Source organism: Pyxicephalus adspersus, chromosome 6, assembly GCF_032062135.1.
Source record: "Pyxicephalus adspersus chromosome 6, UCB_Pads_2.0, whole genome shotgun sequence".
Classification (NCBI taxonomy): Eukaryota; Metazoa; Chordata; class Amphibia; order Anura; family Pyxicephalidae; genus Pyxicephalus; species Pyxicephalus adspersus.
The window spans coordinates 3,267,252-3,287,842 of record NC_092863.1 but is presented as its reverse complement, the minus strand read 5'-3'; the positions used below and the strand labels follow the sequence as shown (position 1 = coordinate 3,287,842).

At 39.3% G+C, this 20,591-nt stretch overlaps 1 protein-coding gene across 1 annotated transcript in view; it reads left to right on the top strand.

Moving 5' to 3' along the window:
- Positions 1 to 2,183: 2,183 nt before the first annotated feature.
- The window catches only part of ATP9A (ATPase phospholipid transporting 9A (putative)), a 58,629-nt gene continuing 40,221 nt past the window's right edge, over positions 2,184 to 20,591 (top strand). The window contains exons 1-6 of the mRNA XM_072414166.1: positions 2,184 to 2,418; positions 12,811 to 12,955; positions 17,225 to 17,338; positions 18,477 to 18,585; positions 19,135 to 19,193; positions 20,393 to 20,444. Coding sequence (XP_072270267.1) covers positions 2,189 to 2,418; positions 12,811 to 12,955; positions 17,225 to 17,338; positions 18,477 to 18,585; positions 19,135 to 19,193; positions 20,393 to 20,444 — 709 coding nt within the window. The 5' untranslated portion in view covers positions 2,184 to 2,188. The remainder of the gene's footprint in view (positions 2,419 to 12,810; positions 12,956 to 17,224; positions 17,339 to 18,476; positions 18,586 to 19,134; positions 19,194 to 20,392; positions 20,445 to 20,591) is intronic.

Sequence of the window (20,591 nt, the reverse complement as noted above, 5' to 3'; positions counted from 1 at the left end):
AGCGAGGTGTTTTTTCCTGGTTCGGGAGAAGGTTGGGGGCCTTAAGGTGCTCAGGTCTGACTTTTTCAATGCCTGTCAGGTGAAGTATGATGATTTACTCCTCCAGGGAAGTATTGGCACCTAATGGGCCTGGGTGGTGGCACAAATACTGCCCAATGTTCAAAACCACCAGTTATTGTTACATGAGACCAGTGTAGGTATAAAAGAAAATGTATGCCATGGCAGCCAACCTGTGTGCAGTAAATTGGGGCAATGCTAAGTTCCAGGTTTTGGGGAAATAAAGTGCTGCAAGAGATGGGCTGATCTCTTCAAGGAGGAGCAAACAGCTGCTGACATTTCTCATCCTATTTAATGTACAGCACTGCGTAATATGTTGGCGCTATATAAATCCTGTTTAATAATAATAGTAAAATATATGATGACAGGTTCTCTTTAATACTGTATCATCTATATGTGATAGGAGAAGGAAGAGGCATCTTTTTTAGGCATCATCCAGGGACTATTTCCATTACATCAGAAGAACAACACCATGTGTATTTATTATTATTATTATTATTATTATTAATAAACAGGATTAATATAGCGGCAACATATTTTGTAGCGCTGGTATTTAGTCATCATTCAGTGTCACCATCTACTACAACTTTAAATTTTGTGGTCTGTGCACATTTTTTCTGGCATAATCACAGAAGAGACTGGGAAAATATTTCTCCCTGTCTGCAGCAGACTGATGACATCATTGCATCCAAATCGAAGTCACTGATTGGAGTTGAAGATGCCTTTTTAATGATAAAAGGGGGATGTGTTCTGAATTGAACTATGTGGGTAATAGGTTTACTCTTGGCATCATGGCATACAGTTTTCCTGGGCACGGTGGCATAGAAATCACTAAAGCAGTAACTGTGGGGCACAAAGGCAAGGAAGGGCGATGGAGACAATTGGGACTAAACTCCATGCTTCAGGGGCCCATAGGGGCCCTTCTCATTGTAAATACTGTCTGCTGCCATAGCCCCTGCCAGGTGATAACTCATGGTATGACTTTAGGGTCCTTTTAGATTGTAAGCTCTTTGGAGCAGGGTCTTCTCCTCCTCCTGTGTCACTGTCTGTATGTGATCTGCAACCCCTATTTATTGTACAGCGCTGCGTAATATGTTGGCGCTATATAAATCCTGTTTAATAATAATAATGACTTTAGTGTGGCGGGAGGAAGTAGAGGAGGCGATTGGCCACATTGGCAGGAAATGTCTGGGAATAGAGAAACCACCATAGGGGAATCTGGCGGACATTTGTGGGGAGGAATGCTTATGGCAGCCCAAGGCGAGAAGGACTTAGGTACCCGCATCGGTGGTGTTGCCCTGTGAGCAAAAACACTGTAAGGGTCCGACGGTTACAGACAGTGTCCCCCAATGTAAGGTGCCAGGACAGGGGGCATACAGTGATTTCTAGCTGCTCTCCTGTTTAAGTATTTGTTGTATGTGAACCTGTTTCTATTTTTACCTGTATACTGTCAGTAACACTACTTCCTTTGCAGGGTGACAACACCAAGCTAAGTAGCAACAGAGTTGTCAGCCTGCTGTGTCCATCCATCCAAGATTTCTTGTTTCATGGCAGTTTCCCAGAAATTGCTCACATGTTGTGATGTGCTATGGCCAGGTCTGTATATGTGTCTATTATTATTCCAGGTGAGAAGATATTGGGGATTGGGGACCACTTTGTGTCCAGTGGAACCTTATGATATCTCCCATCCTTTTGTGTGAAATTTCCCCACCTACTAGATTGTAAGCTCTTCGGGGCAGGGTCCTCTCCTCCTGTATCACTGTCTGTATTAGTCTGTCATTTGCAATCCCTATTTAATGTACAGCGCTGCGTAATATGTTGGCGCTATATAAATCCTGTTTAATAATAATAATAATAATAATTCAAAGGAACAATCTTTGCACCCAAACAGATAAAATTGTGCAGCAGGCACCAGACCAATAAGAATTGTTTTCAGGTCATTAGGAGAAAATAATGTATGGATGGATAGAAGAACTCACGCTCTGTTTATATTCAGCATTTATTGCACCATCCATGGCTTGCATTAGTTACAATGGCAGGTAATGCTGCAGGATGACAGGTCCTCTTCTAGCATTTTCAGGCTGAGCAGGTCAGGGGAGGAGCCAGGCAAGGTGCAGCTGCTGTATTGTCTATGAATGAAGGAGACAGGGCTGGCTCATTCTCCCAGCAGTCCAGCCCCTGCTACTTGTCAAGCTGGAAGAATAGGGGAGAGCAGGAAACAGGACAGCAAGCAAGGCCCCACCTTCCTCCTGCAGCCATTCCCAGCAACACCCACAGCCTCCCAGCAGCCAAGATGACGGATAATATCCCCCTGCAACCTGTCAGGCAGAAAAAGAGAATGGACAGCAAGCACAAGAGAGGGTAAGCAAGGCCTGCGGAGGAGCCTGGTGTCTGCTGAACAATGATCGGGAGCCATGCAGGTGTGGTGCTGGGTATACAGGTTGGGTGGACTGACACTGAGCGCATGCTGATTGCAGCCACTGATGTGTCAGGCTTTCTCCAACAGGGATAACAAATCATAGGTTTGTGTACAACTGATTGTAAGCTCTATTGGCCAGGGTCCTCATCCCTTCTTACTGTGTGTTTATTGTTATTATTTAATAGGATTTATATAGCGCCAACATATTACGCAGCGCTGTACATTAGTGTATGCGGCCCTATGTATTGTACAGCGCCACGTAATATGTTGGCCTTTTATAAATAAAATATATTATTAGGAGTTCTTGGTATGCAGCTACGGGGCCTGCTATGGAGTCCTCTATCATATTACAGTGTAACATAGGCATGGTGTGCATATTGGTGACACGGCTCCGTGTTCCAGGTATGGGTGGGGATGGGGTCACCTAGATTTATATATGTAATGCAGATCTTTCCTATGTGGGTCCCTATTGTTGAATCTCCGTTTTGCTATGCATTTGGGTAGAGTAATGCTTTAAGGTTTAAAGGAGCTTTTAAAGGAGCAGGGGCCCGGCAGAGTTATGATATTATTGATCATTTTGGTTTAAACAAATCCTTCTCTTTCCTCCGACAAATCAGTGTGTGTGCCAGCCTTTGGCATTGCCCAGAGTGGCTTGAAGTGTACCTGTCATAAGAGAAGCTCCGGTGATTTCAGGTTGATTGTATTTGGCTTTGGTGGCTGAGACACAGAGCAAGAACAAGCAAGAGACCAGTGAAAGTCAGAGATGAGCTGGAAATGACCGATTACTCATCACCTATTACTGCTGTATTGGGTGGCTCATATGTTGGTTTATCTGAAATTAATTTTAGATGATGTATGCTCTTCCTTCCATGGTTGGATTGGTTGTGGTCCTGCAAGCCATTTTAATCTTTAGTTTCCTGATAACTCCTTAATAGTTATAGACACACATGCTGTGGGCCCAAGTTAAATTTTCTTTAAATCCGATGTGTCAGTAACATGTCTACAATAACAAATTCCTGATGTGTCATCATAATCAGCAGTAACATTTATCAAAACAATTATAACTTTTTATCATCCTTGTCTGTGACTGTGACTAGGCCAAAATTATTTCATCAGTCTGCTGCAGACAGGGGATGCTTTTCCTCAGTCTCTTTTCCTTAGTTTTCATCATTACCTCAGAAAATGTAACACTGGCCTATCTATCCGAATGCAATATTGTAACTTTGTAGCAAATCTCAAACTGAGAGGCTGCAGCAAGGGATGATCTGTGTTGACATTTGTGAATACACACAGCAGGATATGATGGGGTCATCTCTGAAACAACAATCCTGGAAATAAATGGTGACTAAGGATGATGTCTGGAGAGAAAGGCAGATAAGGGCAATATTAATATAATACTTTTCCATAGAAAAGTAACACTGGGAGGATGTTGTATTATCAGGGAGAAGTGATAATCCAAGCTGCCTCATAAAGATAAGTAATCCCGCTACTCATATCGTAAAATAATTTAAAGATCATTTGGCGCCATTCAGAATTGGGTCCTAGGATCCTCTAGGAACCCTTCCAGCCCTGACATGGTTGTGCCCTGGTTTATCCGATTTCCCCGTCTTTAGTCCATTCTCAGGTATTTCTAAGGAGCAGGCAGCCATTATTATTGTGATGTGGTCCCCAGTGCTGAACAATCCCCTATATGTTAGTTCCACCATACATGTACAAGCTTTCATGTTGTGTACATTATGTGCTGTTTGTTTTTCCACACTGTTAGCAGGAGTTTGCGTTATCTTTATTTATCCTGAGGCTGGTAAACATGCAGAAATGTCACCTAGACTTCTGTCGGTCATTTTTTAATTTTTTGTAATGGTTTAATCTTGTTACTATTACATTATATAGTTAGGTATACAAAGGAATCTTGATTCCCCAAATTCCACTTTACATGGACTGAAAATTCTATCAGAGAGAACTGCGGTCATTTCTGGAACAGTACTAACTCGGCCATGACTCCTCTGATTATGGACACAGACGGAATTTACTTGCAGGTATTTGGTGCATTTGCCCACAGTGATTGTATCTGTGAGTGTAATGTAAGGAGAGTCCATGGCAATATCAGGAGATATTAAAATACCTTTTATGTTTCTCCATTGACTGTTGTCACCATGCCAGAAAATCCAAAATTTTACAGTTGTCATTAGAACAGGAAGTTGTCCATTGGCAAAACTTTTCTTGGTGGCTGTTGTCTAAGATGGCGGACCGGTTTCTCCATATTATGCAAAACTAAAAAAATACTCTGCCTTGGATATACCTGAAGTGGAATAAATGTGTGTGTATCAAGGTTAAGAAGAATAAAATATTCATGTACATCCTAGGGATGTTCTGATATAAAGTAATTAATTAACCCGCGGTCCTTCAGCAGCGCCGCTCCAGTTTCTTATCCCCAGTGGTGGAATGTTAGGGGGACTGTCTGTCATCATGTACAATGCAAACTAATGGTGACCTCTGGCCATGCATTGTACGTGATGTCAGAAAAAGGAGGATGAAAAAACTGTCAGGAAGAGAGACTTCAGAGACCAGGTGCCACAACCAGAACTGGCGAGAAAGACTATGGGGACAATGAACGAAGAAACTATTCTCGTTTAAATAATCCCTTGGAATAATGACCATTGTGTTCTTACTGGGTATACATAAAACATTTAGTTATAGATAGTGTGTAGAAGGGTTAGAAGCACTGAGAATGTTTTTTTCTTATATCCCAACTATGTTTAGCCAGTTATTTTCTGATGTGCCCGGTCATCCAGGTAGAATGTAAGTTGTCACCAGAACAATACATCGTACAAAGGGGGCACCTTTCCAGGGACAACTTTCTAAAAGAAGAATTCCCTTTATATATGGTCAGGTTCAAGGCAGGAAGGGGGTTATAGAATTATGATTACGTTTTAAACTTAGCCAAGACTTGGCCTTAAAACTATTCCACAACTTATATACATTAAAGATTAACTCCAAGCAGCCCTGTATTTATTAATACACCATGAAAGATAAGAAGAGAAGTGTGTTCCCCTTACTAGAGTTTTACAGTGAAGTTTAAGCCACTCTTTACTTTGTCTAGGTTGAACATAGGCTTGCAGATAGTTTTGATAAACAAATTTGTTGTATTTAAACACATTTAGTAAAGTAAAAAAAGTTCAGACAGATCTGTACCTCATAACTTTTTGATGTTGATGAGGGTTGATGGTTGATGAAGAAGACCATGCTTAAAGTGTAATGAATCCAATGCGTTTCACCACGAATGGGCTTCTTCAGGGATATGATAATAAGGAAGCTTAACGGTCTATATAAATATATACATAGGTATTGAGATCTTGCTGTGTAAACAATGTATTTATTTAAATTTTCGTTTTCATTATTCAGTCTCGATGTACATATATAGACCGTTAAGCTTGCTTATTATCATATCCCCCAGGAAGCCCATTTGTGGCGAAACGCGTTGGATTCATTACACTTTAAGCACGGTCCTCTTCATCACCCTTTTTTGTATTCCTTGAATAAACGTCCTTGAATAAATGTTACCCATATACTGTGAAGTGTCAAACAGTTATGAGGTGTAGATCTTTCTGAACTTGTTTACTTTACTAAATGTGTCTAAATACAACAATTGTGTTTCTCAAAACTATCTGCGAACCCAAAACCTCTTTCTTTCCCTCCTTTGATTTGAATGTTCAACTAATACACCATGCAGAAAGTGTAAATATCCAAATGTAGCTCCAGCCTTCTGCAGACCCTTTATAGCAGAGCTCGGAGGAGAAGGAGAAGCTGCAGAAGGAACCAATCAATTCATATTCTGCTTCTGCGTTCACTGTCCAGCCAGGAAAACATGGGCTCAGGGAAGTAGGTTAACCGAGAATAGAAAAAAAAAAACAGTTGGATAATTCTGTTGGTGTGTGTGTGTATATATATATATATATATATATATATATATATATAATGATTATTTCCTCAAAGAGTAAAACTGGGTGCACCTGCTATATATTTTGTTAATTTCGGTGTGTGACTGGATGCGTAATGGTCATTTGTTAGCAGTTGGTGTGTTTGTGTAAGGTGTGCTGGCATCACTGTATATCATAACAAAGGTGTGTCTTCATCTGCCAATAATAGTATTTGAAGTTCCCATGTCCTCTCATTTCCTATAAAGCTGTGATCTTCTGTTTCTTCTGTTTCTTCTGACCCTGTACTTTTAACATTTACCTGGAAAATGCTTTAAAGTGACTGTCACATTGCAGTTTCTATTCAGATTTGCAAATTCTCCTAGTAAATTGTATATTAGGAATAGCTTTCCTATCAATGGTCCTGATTAATTAACGTTCTCCAAGGCCTGAGAGAATACACTTTCATCAGCGAAGCTGGGTGATCCAGCAAACCTGGAATGGATCTGGTCCAGGATTGAAAACATTTGCTAACAAATAGTGACTATTCCAGGTTTGCAGGATTTCCCTGCTTCACTGATGAAAGTGTATTCTCTCCAGCCTTGGAGAACTTTAATAAATCCGGGCCAGAGTGTCAAGCTGCCCATTGACATAAAATGAGGAAGTTTAAAAGAACAAAATAATTTATATTTGGTTACTCACCATTATTAAATTCATACTTTGTACTGGTAATTTCATTACATCCTTGTGTAGACCTTCCTATGAAGAGGATTTATCGTACATTGGCCATGGGGGCTGCTTAATAATGCAATTATTCTGCGGGAGAAAAAAAAAGATGCTAACTAATAATGGTTGTGTTGTTAGAGTTCTTACCCATAATGCCATGTTAATGGAAACTCCTGTAAAAGGCAATAAAGCTTTGTACCAGTAAGTTCCATTATCTCCTAGTATAGGAAGCCTTGGACTGCTGTTGTTTTGTGTATTCATGTCTAGTTACCTGACCGTCCTTTTTTCCTAATTCTCTGATTTTTCTGAAGTTATTGACATGCTATGACCACAATATCACCATACATCCCATGGCCCTTGTACCTCCTGATACTGACCGAGCTGACAATGTATAAAGTGACTAATTATTGTATTAGGAGAACATTCTGCTCTGAATGGTCAGGAACATTATTATGTGAGAAGATGATTCAGCTGTTGGCCCATTGTGAATGATGTCACCGGCTGGTACTGAAGATGATTTTCCTACAGAGTTGGTGAAACTAGAACCTCATCCTAAAGGATATACAGTATATTGCTTTTTTTCTGTTTGTTAATATATGTCCTAATTGATTTTACTTGGACTCTCCAAAGTTTGCCTTGAGCATCATCCCTGGCATAATGTAGTGATATCACCGGAGCTTCGTTACTACCATGCTAAGATTCAGTACTTTAGCACAAGAAATGAAAGTACTGACAAGGTGTTGGTGCAAGAAGACATGCATGTGCTTTTATTAATGCGTCCTTGGTATTTAAAAATAACTTATTTAGGAATTTTATGATTATGTAAATGTAATTATTTAAAATGCTACTCTATTCTACAGATCTAAACTGAATAGGGTGTAAATAGGGTTTAATGCCTATGCCTATATTGGTTTGCATCCCCACCATGTCAGCCCAGACTTGGCTTTTAGCTGAAGTGTTTTTTCCTGACTATATGAAGAAATAATTTAGGTGGGTAATGGTTTTACATTTCAAGGTATGTAAACCCTAACAATGAACTTCCCTTGTTTGCTCCCTTTTGATAAATTGCAGATTTATCTGTTTAAGAAGAAAATAATACTTGGTAATCCAGCTTAATCCATTGTTGTCATGTGTTCCCTTCAGTCTAACCTAAAACAATGTCATCAGGGAGTAAATTAGAGCTTCATGGTATGTTAAAAGGGAAGGCGAAGTGTTCATTAGCTCTAACACACTTTTTGACCTATAGTTACCAGTGTTGTAGCAGCTCAATGTAATATTGCTATTCTCTGTCCTGCAACATACATTTTATTGTCAGACAGGAAAGCTAACCCTTAGGGCCATTTAAGACCCACGTTGCACTGCAGTGTTCCTTCACAGACTCAGCTGCAATCCCAAATTCTCCCAATTATGTCATTGTGTGTGTGATTGGGAACTCTTTTTTGCATGTGTCTGGAGCAAATGTCAGCACAATTTCAAAAAGCAATAGGTTGCTATTGGCCGTATGGTTGCTTTTGGAAGAACTGCACTGAAGCTGTAGCCATATCCAAATGTGTTATCTGCGGTTTGGTTTGCTTAGGAGCAGCCAACCATGCAGTTTTCCACTGCAGGTATAAAAAAAGGGCCCTTAGAGCAGCCGTCGCCAACCCGTGGTCCGCAAGAAAAATTGGGCATTATTTGCAATTTTCATGTTTTATTAATATTAATATTCTAATAAATTCTCTAAATTGCACTAAATTCACAAACTGTACTAGAGACAGAAAAACAAGGGAGGCGCAGCGTGATATCAGCGTAGTCTTAAGTTGTATGAGGCAATCGTTGCCGAGCTGTCTTGTTTTCACCATTACAACAGTCACCCTGCTCCGCGAATACCGATTCTCATCCGATTGTTTTATTTTATCTGTTTATCTTTTAGATGCTCTTTTGTATGCTCTGGTATATTAAATGGCATCAAATAGTTTGACTTTCATAACTATCATTTCTTGTTTGGTCTTAGTCTACGTACACACGTGCAATGGTTCTCGTCGAATAATCGGCTCAGGCCTGATATCGGATGAGAATCTGGCGTGTATACAGCGCTTGTCGTCCATCGTCCAAACGACGGTCCTGGTGGATCAATGGACGATGAAGGAAGTGAAGGGGGAGAGAGTGCAGCAGGGTGCCGCTCCGTCATTCCCTGCACAATTAGGAAGATCATTATTTTACAAATGTATTTATATTTTTAAAAAAAATTAATAATATTGGTCTGAAGGATTTATAATTATGAATTGCAGTGGTCCATGAGGTCCGAAAGGTTGGTGATCGCTGCCTTAGAGTAATCCTTTCATTAGAATGGAGGGTCCGCTTACACAGTCTGACCCAAAATTGCACCTAAAAAGTTACAGCACTTACTTCATCGCTGCCTTCTGCATTGTTGGGTGTACCACTGGTGACCTTCTGCTAAGAATCCTGTGGATATAGGAGAAATCTCAAAAAAAGACACTCCAACCCATTGCAAGATTGTGTCTGCTTTGTATTCAGAATCTTTCAAGAAGGAAGATGACTTCATCTTTGCCTAGGCACTGCAGGTGGTAGATTGGGGTAAGGTATTGGTAGGTACATTGTACACCCACTAATGTTAGGTGATTTTGTGAAGGAGAGAGGGCCCAGTGTAAGACCTTCTATTTTAGTAACAGGTCCACTTTAGGAGATTTAATAATATTCACCCAGACAGTTGGAGGATGACTTTCACCAGAATACTCTCACAGGTTACTGTGGTTTGTTACAGATACACGTTAATTGTTTGTGCACAGACAAATGAATATCTGGGTGCTGTAAGAGGAAGTGTTACATTTTCCTGTTGAATTTAGTTAGTTTGTAATAGTTCTGTTTTTTCTACTACAATCATTTCAGCAATAACACATTGCAAACCTGTTTTGCAGAAGATGAGTACAGAGTTAACATGTATTTGGTCTGTGGCAAGTGATATAAGAGCTCTTTCTCTTGTATTCCAGGTATTTTTACTAACCTGTGGGACAGGAATAACCAGTAGTTTATTATTATCTCCAGCAGTATTACAGATGAGGCTTTCTTATGGCTTCATATTTCTAAAGCACAGAGGTCAGGTGATATCACTACATTTTGTTTTGGTACAGACAACACTAATATTAATAAGCTAATAACTAATAAGCTGTGGTTTTGGTATTAAAGCAGAACCAAGCCCACCATTACTCACTTGTTCCATTGCAGGCCGCCACCATCTTCCTTCTTCTTTTCTTCCTAAAGACAGTTTCGGCCATTCGGGGTGGCTGTGCCGGGATGATATAACTTCTGCGCAGGCATGCAAGAGTTCATTCATTTCTCTGGCAACCAACACTGAGCTGCGCATGCGAATGCTGCTAGGCAGGTGAGAACAGTTATTGAAGAAGGGACACATTCTGTCCTTTTCTATAATAATCACCTGAAAATATGGGACTTCTTTAAAACAAGTTACGTACCTGGAAAAGGTAGAAGTTAGTTGAATGTAGTAGAAGAAACTTTCTACTCTGCAAACCTTACTTTGACCTGACCTTACTTTGTAACAGTGATATTACATTCCATTGGTTAAATGTGTATTGAAACAAAAATGTAATACCGTATCTTGCAGCATACCTCTTCTAGATGTAATGGCTACATTCAATTTTTTCTTTTACCTGGCGATTTTGCCAACTATGTTAATTCTGTCCTAGGGTGGCAACATTCACCCCATGATCTGTGGAGGGACAGTGTTGTAACTCCTAGGACAGGGTGGGAGGAACTTTGTGGCCCTCAAAGAAAACTGGAAATAATGTAACTGATAAGATTTCAGCACAGGCAGAGAGAACAGGAAATTATCAGCTGTCAAGACTTTTGGAAGGCTCAGCAGATTTTTATTGAACAGATATTAATAAATAACAAAGGAGGTTTGAATGAGAGAAGTTCCCTCTTAGGAGTTTTATTGTTTCCATGTCCTTTAATACTTAATAAACCTTCAAAACAGTTTTATGGATGTTTGGTGCATCTTATCAGAAACAAAGCTTGCATTGCCCTGGTTTGTCAGGTTTGCTTGAGGGAAAACCGTGCTGAAGCTTTTCTGATCCTGGAACAAAACTTTCCAACTGTTGACAGCCAGCCACCTTGCATGACGTGATCTATTGAACAACTCTTTGTTACGTATCCCGGCCTGTAGCTGCCAGCTCACTATGCAAACATTCCAGAACACAAGGGACACATTCTGCAGCCGGACAGCTGAATTACCTGTATATGTGCATTAGTCGTCTTTCTACAAGAGCCTTTCTCCTGGGAGAACCCCTTGAAATAAGTTTAAGGTCTTCAGGGAACCCCTCCAGTAATTACTATATTCACAGCTCACAATATATTAGCATGATGGTCATTATAAAGAAAAAAAAAAAAAAAAGGAATATTGCTGGGCAATTGGACCATGCTACCCCTACAGATAGCCAAAAGGTGGTGGGTAAACTGACCTGAGAAGCCCAATATGCTCATTGCTTAAAGAACCCCTAGCAACCTCTGGAGGAACTCTAAGGATTCATAGAACTGGCTGAAAAGCAAAGCTCTAATAAATGTGAGGGAATAGCATGTCAGAGTTAGGGAAATCAAAGAAGAACCCATAATAAAGTCCTGCAGGTGCTTTTATGAGCCCTATTGTGCTCCTGCAGTGTTACTGTCACTTGGGCTTCTATAGAGACTTCTAGTGGCATTTTAACACATAATACAAAACCATCACTAGAGAGTAAATCGACAGGGAGTGCACGCAAAAAAGGTTGCAGGAGATCAACAGTTTTGAGATGCAAAGGAGAATGCTTTTGAAAAATAATTATCTTTTTTTTTTAAGATTTTAATCTATAAAATTCTTTACTTTGAGAAATTAGGGCTTGCTGTATTTGTTTTCTAAACGTGCATTCCCAGCTAAGGACGTCATTTGTCAGTGTAAAGAACATTGATGCAGTGAGCATATACCCACGTGGTGAATGTTTTTTAGAGGTTTGTTCATGTATTTATAATATCCTTTGGACACCACAGTGCATTGACCTATAAGTGTTGGTGGGCTTTGAGGCAGTCTAGGAATTGTATAGAAAAGCATTCTGATACATCTGAGGCTTCCATAAATTGGTCACTTAATCGCCATCATCCACCATCTGACCATTATGAGGTGTACAACTAACCTGAACCTTTTATGTCTAACTATCTCACAAAACAGTCTGCTTCATTTCCCCTTATGTTTGTTCTTACACGTTCTGTGTGTTTTAAAAGTATAGTTGCCATTAATAAATAAAATTGCATCATTTGGCTGTGTGCTTTTACTGATACTTTAAATGGAACTTTTTTAATGCCTAATATAAATGAAAAGATAAATATTGAAAGGTTTTCTCTCATTATCTCTGAAGCTAGGATGGCTGTTATTATGCAGTGTTTTAGTAAGAAACTGAAGGTGGAGGGATAGATGGTTTGTATTGAAACCCATGCTAGGTTAATGTTTGGTTTGTTGGCTCATCACAAAGTATAAACTCGGTAATGTTCAGTGAGGAAATGTCTAATAGCATTGGTTAAACCTTGTACACAGGGACATAACATGTCATTTGCAACCCCTATATAATGTATAGAGCTGCATAATATGTTGGCGCTATATAAATCCTATTTAATGTTAACAATATTAAATGTACCTTCTTGTATTACCAGATGCTGCCACTGTATGGGATGCTGTGGTCGCGGGGAGCCAAGACCGCGTACAGTGTGGCTTGGACATCCTGAGAAGAGAGAACAACGTTATCCACGGAATGTCATCAACAACCAGAAATACAACTTCTTCACTTTTCTACCAGGGGTAAGTCTGAGCAGAAACTTTCTTTTCCCAATAGGGTGATATCTGGTATTCCAAAAGACCCAGGGCACCTGTGTGAGAACAAGAACATTTCAGATGACACATTTGGAGCTAAAATTCCAAAGCATGACATGGAATAGAAAAGGGTTACTCTGTGTCAATCAGTTCATACATGTTTTTTGACCAGAAATAGCCAGTATCAAGAGACCAATATCATTTTGGCATTATTGAGCCTTCCTATTGTTCTTCATTAAGAAAGGAAGTCTGAACATTGGAATAAAGACAGACAAGTAAAGAAATCCCCAATGTGCCTTAGATGCAAATCAGTAACAAGCCTTCAGCCAGGCTATAAAGTTGGTGGAAAATAGGCATTGATATAAATGGAGAGTTCTGTCTCTGTGTACTAAACTAAAAACTATGCCCCACTCTCCGTCCTACAGTTTGGACAATTTTATACGCTCCTCTTCTTTATTCAAAGTGTTTAGTCTGCTCCCACTGCATACCATGAGCTTTGCACATTATGTATTCGAGATTGCAGCGATTCAAATGGATCCCGTCTCATTTTCTGGCTGGAGAATGTCCAGCATTATCTTTCCCTTTTCTTCCCATCTGATTGCCCCAGCATATCCCTTTCATTTATTGGATTTCAGTTCTTTTAATCATGGAAGTGCAGCATCACATTTAGGCATTATCTAGCACAGTCTGCCTGGTAACAGCCACTCCTGGACTGATATTCACCCATCAAGGCATTTTTGTATTCCAAGAACTCTTCTCAAGAGCCAGACTACTGCTTGTATTAGGGCTGAGAGCTTTAAAGATGAGTTTTTAGGCTATGCACACACGTGCAATAATTATGAATTATCGTGAAAGATCCTTTCCAACGACAAAGGACTCCATGATGCATGAACGAGTGCTGTACATACAGCATCGTTCTGTTCTATAAAGGGGGGAGGGGGAGAACGATGGAGAGGCACCCTGCTGTGTTCTCTTCACTTCAATCAGGATCATTCATTGTCCGTCGTCCATGGTTCTGCCAGGACGGTCGTTTGGACGACAGGCGCTGTACACACGCCAGATTCTCAGCCCTGAGCCGATTATCGAATGAGAACAATTGCACGTTGTACCTAACCTTAGATCGCTATAGTCTGCCTTCTTGCATAGAGAATCTCATATAAACAGTGATAGATTTAAATTTATAGTAATAGATTTATTTTAGGGCAAATGATAGCAGAAAAATGTCACTTGTAAAGTGAACTGTTGGCAGCACAGTGGCTCAAGGGTTAGCACTCTGGCCTTTGCATCGCTAGATCCTAGGTTCGAATCCCAGCCAGGATACTATCTGCATGGAGTTTTCAGGTTCTTCCCATGTCTGCCTGGGTTTCCTCCCACATCCCAAAAACATGTTAGGGTAATTGGTTTCCCCCTAAAAAAAAATTGACCTTTGACTACAATAATGACATATGACTATAGTAGGGACATTAGATTGTGAGCTCCTTTGAGGGACAGTTAGTGACATGACTATGGACTTTGTACAGCGCTGCGTAATATGATGGTGCTATATAAATACTGTGTAATATTAATAAACTGTCATTACAGACTTAGCTATATTTATGTTTTAATTATAGAAGTGCCTGCACAAACCACCCTTTCTTGAAATTCCTCTTCTGTCTGCCTTGACTCAGAAATACTCCCATTACCCACAATGCAGTGCAATGCTTTATAATGCAGAATTTTAACAATAGCATGGTCCCCGTGGTGTATCTTGCTTTGATTTTTGTAATTTAAGTTTGCAATATTATGCCATATGCCACACAAAGGGCTCATTCACACCACAAGAGCTGGGATATATTTTGCATGGGTACAGCAACACATCCCGGCACAAGAACACGTGAAATGACAAAAATGTGTATACAGCAGTTAATCCTCTGTTGTGGGTCAGCCTACAGGAAATGTATATGTGGCTATCTCTTGTGGCTGCATACAGTAGATATGAGCTGGGCTTCATACAAGGTGGATTATGGCTGACAATATTTCTATTTTTACATGTTGTACTGTGCCCATGCATTGTTAAACTCCCTACAAATGGTGCTATTTTTTCACATTTTTGTCAGAAAGGATGAATTACACAGTCGTGCGCACACTGTGTGTTTACAGTAATACAATTAGTTCGGTAGTTCTCCCTCAGGCCTGCAGCCCCTGCTGTGCCTGAAATGAATGAACCCAGGGACACATGTTGCACAGACTTTTGTTAAAGCAACTTAATTAGTGACCAAATGATCTTTTCCAGTTATGGATGATAAATCTGGCCTCATGGCATGGTTTCTAAATGTTAGAACTATGAATGCAATAAAAATGAAGTTTACTAAGTCACTTTTAACATAATGATAAATTAAAACTTCTATAACTGCAGGCCACACTTAACCATTTCATAGGTGACCCCTGACCTCACAGCAGGCTCCCGATGTGGAATAATTGCCACCCCGGGGCCAAATCAGCCATCTGTGGATGGAGTGTTGTGTATTATCTTAGACCTGGAAGCTTGCACGTTGAAGTAAGAGTTCTGACACTTTATTTTGTGCTGTGTCTGTGGGTCTATCAGAAAGTGTGTTTAAAACAAAAATACAGAAGTTCCCATCGCATCATTAACATCCCGCTGCTTTCTGACACTCTAAGCTCCAAAGCTGTGACCCAGAGCTGTGGGGGACACTAATTATCACCTAGCTGGGGCCGAGTGCACAGCTGTGGGCATAATCGATCACTTTGAGTTTTTATTTATTGAAATATTTTTACCATGTGGAGGTTTAACCTGCTGCATCCAAGTAAACTCTAAACCATGTAACCAGGAATTACCAGTGTTGTTTGCTCACAGAATAGATGTCTATCTGACTGCACCGTAATCTTCATTGCTGTAAAAAAAATGTTTAATAAGCTAGAGAATTATTTAAATGGCATGTATAGTGTTTCATATACACTGTCTTCATTATTCATTTAGGAGTAAAAATGTAACTCACTTGTGATTCTTTTTGGGCAAAACATTTCAAATGTTGTACTCTTTGGGATAAAAAAAAAATTGTATTTCTTTGGACTGCGGAGTCTTTAGCATAGGAATAGCAATCTATGTAGCTCGGTGCTGTTTAGCTGCTTTGCTTAGCAAACCTATATCATTGTCAATACCCTTACTTTCTTTGTGGACTTGATTCCAAGCAAATCTGATTGTAACTGGATTGGATAAAACTCACCTGAAAGGTAAATACAGTCAGCTTTTTTCATTTTGCTGGTTGGAAGATCCATTACTACTTTAACCTGTTGTTTGGCATGACAAGTCATGACAAAGTCATAAGGTCAGATATCACACAGATATAGTCACAGGATATTTTACGGAGTTTATGGATGCAAATAATTATGTACAGTATCATTTTAAACAAGAATGAATCCTAAAATATTGCAAGAATAAATCAAGAATGTGAGCAACCAACTGGACAGCGTAAAATAGCTATAAAGAACCAGATCTGGTCATATAAAGTTACTATGTCAGATTGTGCTACCACTAATACTAAATTACCCTTTCCTCCTTGGAGTCTAATAAAACTCTTCCTTCTTGGTTTCTTCTCCTAACACCTTCCTACCTGGTGCCCAATTTTAACTCCCACCCTGTTCTTAACCCTAACCCTTCTGTTTGGTTTCTATCCAAAACCTGAATTTAATCTGCCAAGTTTAGTGAGAAAAGTAACCAGAACAATTGGGTAGCTCAAAATGTCACAACACAATGTTCAGGCTATAATGATTACTAAATAATTTTTTAGCAACAGGATCAATTGTCTGGAGAAGAAAGAAAGCCACCACCCATGTGCCACCTCCACCTCTTGCCAGCAACCCAACAATAATTACAGCAGCCCCCAGAATATTCATTATTTTGTATTTATTATTATGGGCTTATGGCTTCCTTTCCTGGCCATCACCATTGGGAAGAGACTTGTGTTGATCTACGTCTAATCTTTGGATTTTATAGCTGTCCGTGAAACTGAAGATTACTATTAGTTGTTTGATTTACTTGACTTTGCACATTGCTCTTTGTTTCATAATAAAACCTTATCAGTCCTAATAAATGTTGGTAAGCAAAAGTTCCAAATATCCCAAGTGTCTATACTGCAACCAATTATTTGGTTTTTGGTATTTTATATTAATATATACAATATATACAAGGCAGACAATATTTCTGTATATTTAGGTAGTGATACTAATATGTTATTTTCCTCTGTCTTTTTTTTTTAGATTCTCTTTAATCAGTTCAAATACTTCTTCAACTTGTATTTCCTGCTGCTTGCCTGCTCGCAGTTTGTGCCCGAGATGCGCCTGGGGCCCCTCTATACATTCTGGGTTCCTCTGGTAAGTAGAATGAAATCGGCATCAAGTCCAATTTATTGCATTTGGTCCATAAATTCTTTTCCATCTATTAAATGGAAATTTGGTGCCCTGACTACTACTTTCTTTTCACAGTTTTGTAAATGCTTGTTCTAGGATTGACATCATGGTTATCACATTTTTTAAATATGGAATTTATTGTAACCCACCAAAAAATTTGGAGAAATCAAAGTTTGGCAATGACTTATAAATATATGTATATAAAGAATAGAAACCTCTCATCCTATTCATCTGTGATTTATTTTACAACATATTTTTACATAAGCAAATCTGGCCTAGACTCAAGTTGTTATTGCAGCTCAAGTGTGTTCCCATGTCCTCAGGCAGGCCACTTAACATACATTAAAGCTAAATGTAAATGGATAAACAAATAGAATACAGTTAGCTATATTATCTGCCAAAGGATTTGCATTTCTGTCTGTGTCGTTAGGAAATATATATACAACTTTGCCACTCAGCACAGTCAGATAGATGACACCACTTACAGATAGGAACAGGAAGGTAACCTTTCTACACCTATAGCATGTGACTGGACAGGGAAGGAGCATTAGAAGGCTGATGAGGTGAACACTCTGCCCTCTGTTCCTGTCTACTAAGCTGAATGCAGTCCTGCTAATTTCCAGCTCCCAGTCTGCATACTTCTGTGCAAGACATTAAAAGGGGGTGATATCAATTCAGGTACTAACACTTGTTGCATTTATTAATGTATAAAGAATCACAGAATGAAATTATTTTGTGTATTTTATCCTTCTGCGGGTGCTTTCACAGTGTGTGTTGCCTATTTCATTATCGATTAAAAGTCATTACTATTCACTTCTAATTTAAAGTTTTATCTTGAAACATTGCCTCCTTTACACTGCAAAGAATCATATATATTTCCCATCTGATTCTGACTACAGTTGGAATGGGAGTTTTAGCACCAGCCGCTCCGGGGTTCATTGAACGCTATGAGCAGCATGCTTACATTTGAAGCATGTGGATGAAAATGGGGTAGAAATGACGTGATTGCCATTGTGTTCTGCACCCCAGGTGCTGTTAGCGTTTTTATAACTCTTACCAAATAAATATTGGATAAAAAAATCTGCATCTGTTTCCTTCACAGGGGTTTGTCCTGGCAGTGACCATCATCCGTGAGGCTGTGGAGGAGATCAGATGCTTTATGAGGGATAAAGAAGTCAACTCGCAGATCTACAGCAAGCTCACAAATAGAGGTCAGGCTGGAGGGCTTCTTTCAGTGTTTATTTCTTTATTTTTTCTTAAGGCTGGTCAAGGAGCAGAAAGCCTATCTGGGCTAGTGAAAGCTTGGAATATTGCTGCTGTGTCCTGCAGGCTGGTCAATTTGTTGTATTCCAATGGAATATCTTCTTTTTGGGGTCTAGCACCCAAAAAATGTAATTTCCTGTTGTGTTTTCCTAATAACATTATATTTGGGGACTTCCAACCAGTCACCAGATGTTGAAAGCTGAATTCAAGGCCAAAAGCTAAATGTGTAAATCCATACATATAGGAGAGGCGTATTTGATTTATATTTCTGTCCATCAAATCCTTTAGCAAATGTGGTTATCATTGTTGATCCCCTGGATTGCAGTTGGACCTTTCTCTGGAGAAGGAAGGATGTATTGTATGACTTGTACATCTATTTTAAAATGTTAAGCAATGAATGCTGTGTTACATGTTTTTCACATTTCAGGTTTCCAGTCCTTCTAACACTAAAAGATTTTTTTTCTTTTATTCTAATTATTGTAAAACTTTTTTTTCAGGCACAGTGAAGGTTCGGAGTTCCAGTATACAAGTGGGGGACCTCATTATTGTAGAAAAGGTATTCCTTTTATGTTATTATTAGGTTGTTGGAAATGTCTGTTCTTGGCCTTGTGTAAGCTTTTTGGATTGTATTCAGCCTCCTGATTGGCTCGCTCCATTAGGGATTTCTTATAATTTGGACCCTTAAGACTGTTGTGCTGCCTCTGTGACCATAGATCTTTGCAACCAATACATGTTACTTTAATAAACCAAAGATCTCGTATTCTGCATAAAAAATTGTTAGTTTACTACAACTCTGACATAAGTTGATGTGTGATAGACATTGATGAAAGTACAGGGCTTCCAGTGCCCTATGAAATCTTGGTTCCCCCTACCTGTGTCCTTGGTTGCTGGTGACGTCTAGTGTCAGACTTGTCAGACTACACAATTGTAGTAAAATATTCACCAAAAGATTTTTTGCTAGATTTGTGTTGAAGAAAGCCAGCCATTGAAATGAAAGTTTTCTTATAAATGTTTCGAAGCCGGTGCCTCATTTTGCATGTGTTTTCTTTAAATGGCACCTAAATCTTCTGCAGTGCCTTTGATTGCTTAGCCTTGGGTACAGCAGGCAGGTCTCATCTTTGCTCATTCTTTAACACTATGTGCTCCATTACCAGTTGACTATCCTTAGGAGCTGTTTTCATCTCGATTGGCCAAGAGAAATCGTGAAGGCAGTGCACAGACACAGTATGGCTCCTACTGGCAACCAATGTAATAAGAAAAAAATAGGTAGCAGAGACAATATTGTTAATAATGGGTTCTGCATAAAGATATAAACTGCTCTGCCCCTAAACAGAATTTTTTTTGGTCCAATATGATCGTGTGTTTAGAAATGTTAGCACGCTGTATATAGAATCCATGAAAATCCTTTACGCATTTTTCCTTTATGGCTAAATTTACATTGCCTCTGCTAAAACATTTTGACCGTACACAGTCTTCGGCTATGAGAAATACCATTTATGTTTGAAAAGCATTAGCAGGGGCTGTGTTGTTTTGACCTGTGTGCACAGTATGGGATATTGAAAGATTTAACTTACAGCGTGCTGGCATTTTTCAACACGTTCTTTGCTACTAGCTGATAGGGACAAGGCAGCCAATTTCTATTCACAAGCCATATTTCTTTGCAATGGTGAGCTGTCTTTTCTTGTTCATGTTTGTTTCCTTAATATCACATTTACTAATTGTTATTCTTTTTGCTACTTTTTATTTTGCTTGCAGAATCAGCGAATACCGGCTGATATGATATTTCTGCGGACGTCTGAGAAAAATGGTAACTGACCCAAATCGCTTTTCTTTTTCACAACCAAACCTAGAATCTCTGTTAATAAGGATTTAGCAACATGCAGCTTGTAGTTAGGTGGAACTTTATGCACATAGGAAGAAAAAAAATATTAACGTTTAATAAATCAAAAAAGTG